The 5,627-nt window shown below is 41.3% G+C and overlaps 1 protein-coding gene across 1 annotated transcript; it reads left to right on the top strand.

The window, feature by feature from the left end:
* The first annotated feature begins 1,366 nt into the window (after positions 1 to 1,366).
* On the top strand, positions 1,367 to 5,627 carry trmt10b (tRNA methyltransferase 10B). The gene is made up of 9 exons (XM_005751069.1): positions 1,367 to 1,418; positions 1,694 to 1,840; positions 2,917 to 3,025; positions 3,125 to 3,255; positions 3,366 to 3,518; positions 3,735 to 3,813; positions 4,761 to 4,828; positions 4,920 to 5,043; positions 5,129 to 5,627. Exons 2-9 carry the CDS (start codon positions 1,697 to 1,699, stop codon positions 5,269 to 5,271), a joined length of 951 nt encoding a protein of 316 aa, XP_005751126.1. The 5' UTR covers positions 1,367 to 1,418; positions 1,694 to 1,696; the 3' UTR covers positions 5,272 to 5,627.

The following is a 5,627-nucleotide window of genomic DNA, read 5'->3' as shown; positions in this document are numbered from 1 at the left end:
AAAATATTTTAAGTGGGGATAAAGGACCGGATTGGTTATAATGTAAGTACAATAGCAGAGAGTTGTAAAGATACTTGAAAAACAGATATTGTTTTAATTCTCTATATAAACCCTATTCACCGAAGTCTATTTACGAACATACGTAAAGATATTACACATAAAAAATACACAGAAACATTGGAAATCAGTTTTTGGCAGACAATCACTTTTTGGCACAACACAACAATAAAATATTTATTTGATTAACCATCCATACTAAGGTGTAAACTGAGTCTGCGGGTAATGAAACACATAAATTGCAGGATTTTTTGCTTAATTAGGACGTGAAGTAAAAGTAAACACAAGCTTAATTTATAACGCTTTGCTGTGATCAGTGGTGGGGTAATTATTCAAAAAAAGTAATGTGTTACACATAATGCACAGAACACTTCTCTTAAAAGTAATGCAGTGCATTACCTAATTACTCAGGAGAAAGTAATTCGTCGTACAACTCGTTAGAATTACGTTTGTGTTTCCCCATAAAATGACTTGAAACACATTTTCGCATACTTACCATTCTTCTTGACTAACATTAGTGTTAGCATGCTGTCTGTGCAGCTGCTCGCAAAGAGACTGTGTTAGCAGCATAATGCAGATGTTTCTGTCCTGTAGCAGTTTTTCTTTTTGTCCAATTAGAGTAAAAGTAATCCATGTCCACTAATTTCCTCCTCAGGCACATAGATTTAAATAATCTGAACTGCGAGTGGGATCGACAGGCCAGCAGGCTAACAATCCCAGGAAACTGAACTGCGGGAACTATTACACAGCATCATTGTAAAATCTTGGCACAAGTGGTTTTCATCACAAAGCTGGGGAAGTCCTGCATTATAGGAGCCACAACATTAAAGCTGACCTATAGCAAACAACGCTTAAACGTAGAAGAACAGCTCAGTAAAATAAAACACAGCATAAACAAGGGTTAAACATTTAAAATAGTATAAAATTAAGGAGCTGAACATAAAGCGATTTAAATAAAATAGTAGAGTCCTCTGTAAGAAAACCTGAATCTAATAGAATAAGGAGCTAAACAAGATAAATATAAAGACTGTGATATGAGGCAGACACTCTTGATAGAAACGTGCTGGATTTCATATTAAGTGACACCGCCCTCTACTGGCTGTTTAGTGTAAAAGCAAACTATCTGACAGTAATCCTGGTTTTTGTCCACGTTTTTTAAATATAATATAAAACCATAAAAAATAACAAATAATGGGTTTATGTTGCTCTGTACCGATCAATAAAGAGTTACAGTGCATTAATCCTATTTTTTTTATCATGTTGACCCGCCTCTTCCATATTGTTTACGCTTACGTCATTCATCTGCGCCGCTCACATGTTCAGTAACTGGAGGCTGTGAGGCGACTCATCTCCCGGCTCAGGCATGTTCGCTGCTCTCTCTCTGTTGAACCTGCAGTGTTGCTGTTAATGTGTCGTTGAGTAATTTCTGTATATATTTATAGTTTGGTTTAAACAGCAGCACAAACACGGAATTCCTGAAATGTCTCCACACACACACACACACACACACACACACACACACACACACACGGACTCTGTTTCAAAGTCTGCAGCTACCTCAAGATGAACCACAGAGCATGAGAAATGCGTGGACATTTAAAGAAGAGCGTCAAGTTTCTTTTGTGCGTGTTTGCAGGGCATGCCTGCTGGGATGGCTCATGCTAAACCGGAAACGAGTGAAGTGCAGCTGAATGGAACTTCAGAGCTCATGGATCTGCTTCACATCGACGTGGAGACAGATGCTGTGGACCCCAAGCCCGGGAGAGAAGACCTGCCCTGTTCTGTGAGTGCACAGTGATAATACTAATGATAGTGTTTAGTGTAGCACATTTAAAGGGCTCACAGTGCGTCGCAGTTTGGATGGAAGCACACATTAAGATCAGTCAGCATGGCCCATAATAAAAACACATAATCAAACATATGGTCTTACAGTTCCTGTATTCACACTTCCACACACACACTAGAGGAACAGAAATCCCCAAATAATGGGACAACGATTAAAGAAAAACAAACCTATAAAAATGAGTTTTCAGCAATCTTGTTAAAACAAACCACAGATTCTGCTGAACTGACGGCTGTTCCAGTGTTTAGGAGCTACAGCTTGAAAAGTGTGATCGCCTCTGGTTTTAAAATGAGAGCAGGGAGCAGATAGGAAGCAGCGATCAGAGGATCAAGGTCTCAGCAGGTCTGCGGCTCGGCCACGCAGAGCTTTATATGCTATTATTAACATTTTGAAACAGTTGAGGCTTCCTTCATCATCTGAATTGCAGATATCACTAAATTACTTAATTTTTAAATTACACTTTTTTATCCAGGGGTGTGAAAACTGCTAAATAAAGGTTTGAGGTCAACATGATATGAGATGACCTGATGATCCTCTTTAATTTGTACACCCAGGTGTGGGACCACGTGCTTGTACGCTTAATTTGATGATGTACTGCAGATTAATGTCAGGATTAAAGACAATGACAACATTTATAAGTAAATCTGGTTTCCTGTAGTTGTAAGTGGATTACTGGTCTGATAGCGATGATGGTTTGGAGGCAGTGGCACTGACATAAAGAGACGTCAGAGGGACAACTCAGGTTGAGCATTTTAGAGGTGAAGTTAGAGACATGTGCAGAGCAGGAATGGTTGATGTATTGGACAAGGGATGTTGAAGATGAAGCTACCAGGCAGGAAGAAAAGAGGAAGACCTCAGAGAAGATTCAGGGATGTAGTGAAGGAGGACATGTAGAGGGTTGCTGTGACAGAGGAGGATGACGGGAACAGGGTGAGATTTCCAACAGTGCCTCTGATATCTTGACGCTCGAGAGGATTATTGCTGTGCTCACAGTTATTTGTCTGTTTAATGAACAGAGGAATGTTCTGAGGAAGCAGCGGCACTGGGAGAAGCAAGTGGCTGCGAAGAAGAGCAGGAGGAAGGAGGAGAAGCTGAGGAGGAAGATGAATCGTGAGCTGGAGTCCGGTAAAGAGAAAACAAAGAGAAGCTTAAGGAGGAACTGAAAGTCTCCAGCTGGTGACATCACAGCATCTGTCCCTTTCCTGTGTGTTCTTTGACATTCAGGTGCTAGCACAGAGCGTCAGTTTACCAAGCGGGTCATGAAGGCGATCACTAAAGAGCGTCTAGCTGAGGCTCGGTCCACGGGGCTCAAGCTCTGCGTCGACCTCAGTATGACAGACTGCATGTCTGATAAGGTCGGTGGACAATGAAAAACCTTACAACGTTTTCAGCTTACCAAAAAAACCTCCTTTCATTTAAGAAGGTGGTGTATATTCACTGCAGCAGTGCACGTTTTGTGTTTCAGGAGATAAGCCGACTGGCAGGCCAGCTGAGGCGGCTCTACGGGTCGAATAAGAAGGCGACCCGACCGTTTCACCTGTTTCTGACAGAGCTGAGAGAGGACAGCCGTCTCTACAGAGAGTGCGTGCGAATGAATGACGGCTTCCTCAACTACACGGTGATATATACAAGTTTGTTTTTACAGTTAAAAGGATTTTATGTGAACAAACCCTTCAGCAAATCTTTAAAACAATTTGCATGTAAGCATTTATAGGACTGTAATTCACTCATTAAAGGACACTTTTGAGTTTAGGTTTCTCAAAATGTTTTAACCAAAATTGCCTCAGTGTTTTATGAGCAAGGTGCTCATGTCTCCTGTGTTTGTTTTGTTCAGATGGATATAACAGACGGAAGCTGTCTGGACCTGTTTCCTCCAGAATCGGTTGTCTACCTCACTCCAGATGCTGAAGAAGGTGTGAAAAATAAATTAGATTAGATTTCATTTATGTCTTTGTTTTGCTCTTGAAATGCATCATTTGTCCAGCAGGTGGCGCCATTTGGCTGCCATGTTTGCTGCTGCTTGTCCCGCTCCTGTTTAGCATTTCATTAATATTATTTTCAAAATTAGTTTCTCGTTATGTGGAACTTTAATAAGATGAGATTAATAGAAAACAGCATTAAAACACTAATAATAGATAAATAAAATATTTACAGAGAAATAAAAATATTGCACAAGATGTACACTCAGTGGCCGCTTTATTAGGCACACCTGTTCAACTGCTCTTTTACACAAATATCGAATCACCCAATCACATCGCTGTAACTCAGCGCATTTATTAATTCAGACATGGTGAAGACGACCTGCTGAAATGCAAACTGTTCATACAAGGCAGTGCAGTAATGGTGTAATAATGTGGGGAATATTTTCTTGGCACACTTTGAGCCCCTTAGTACAAACTGAGCATCATTTAATCACCACAGCCTGCCTGAGTATTGATGCCATCCACGTCCAACCCTTTATGACCACAGTGTGCCATCCTCTGATGGCCGCGTCCACAAAGTTCAAAACATCTCAACCTGGTTTCTTGAACACGAGTTTGCTGAACCTAAATGACCCCTGCAGTCCCCACATCTCAGTAGAGCATCTTTGGGATGTGGTGGAACAAGAGATTCAGATTGTTGATGTGCAGCAGACAAATCTGCAGCATCTGTGCGATGCTCTCATGTCAGTATGGACCAAAACCTCTGAGTAATGTTTCCAGCACCTTGTTGAATCTGTGCCATGAAGAATTAAAAGGAAAGAAAAGAGGGTTCGACCCAGTACTAGGAAGATGTACCTAATGCAGTGGCCAGTGAGCTCATGTACATTATATAATTTGCTGACATTCATTAAGGTATTTTTTTCCTCCTTTGTTTTCAGCGTTGGAATCCGTGGATGCTGACAAGGTTTACGTCCTCGGTGGTCTGGTGGATGAAAGCATCCAGAAGGTATTTTTCAGTAAAACTGATCATAACACAGACATCGCATAGAGTAGGACTGTAAGTATTATATCCAGTAGGTTTATTTTCTCCTCTGCAGAAGTTGAGCCTGTCCAGAGCCGGAGAGCTGAGCGTCCGCACAGCGAGGCTGCCTATAGACGAGTACATGGTGAAAAAAGACAACGTGAAGAATTTCCACTCAAAGATCCTGGCTGTTAATCAAGGCAAGCAAATATTTTGTTTTGTCCAGAGGACACTGAAAGGTCTTTACCACCTGCTTTGGGTAATAAAGTTTTCCTGTGTCCGCAGTGTTTGACATCTTGTTGACTTTCTGCGACACCGGCAGCTGGATGGAAGCCCTGCAGACGTGGTTTCCTCCAGGGAAGGGTTACGTGGTTGCAGCAGGCGATTCGCCGCCTCCTCCTGCAACATGGACTCATCTTGTAGAATAAGGACTTCATTTAATTTCACATCAACTACTGAAACTCCTGTGAAAGGACATTGTTAGAGGAAGACTCTTCATGCTGCTGGTGGGAGCTGTGACTGGTTAAAGAGGACAGCACGCTGCTGTTCAGTCATTTTAACACTGACAGATGTTTATTAGCTTTAAAGTGACTGCAGGGACCACACGCAAGAGCATTTTTGACTGTTTTACTGTTTTTCTAGAGTCTTCATATACTGCCTTTATTTGTTATTCTCCAACTTCAGCTTCTGTGAACAGCAGCATTATGAGTATAATTTACATGTATATAGAAAGATGATTACATTTCTTAAAATGGACCAAGAGTGAAGTGTTTTGCACTGAAAA

Source organism: Pundamilia nyererei, unplaced genomic scaffold, assembly GCF_000239375.1.
Source record: "Pundamilia nyererei isolate P.nyererei 1_Seehausen unplaced genomic scaffold, PunNye1.0 scaffold00298, whole genome shotgun sequence".
NCBI classification, from domain to species: domain Eukaryota; kingdom Metazoa; phylum Chordata; class Actinopteri; order Cichliformes; family Cichlidae; genus Pundamilia; species Pundamilia nyererei.
This window is presented reverse-complemented; position numbering and strand designations above follow the sequence as displayed.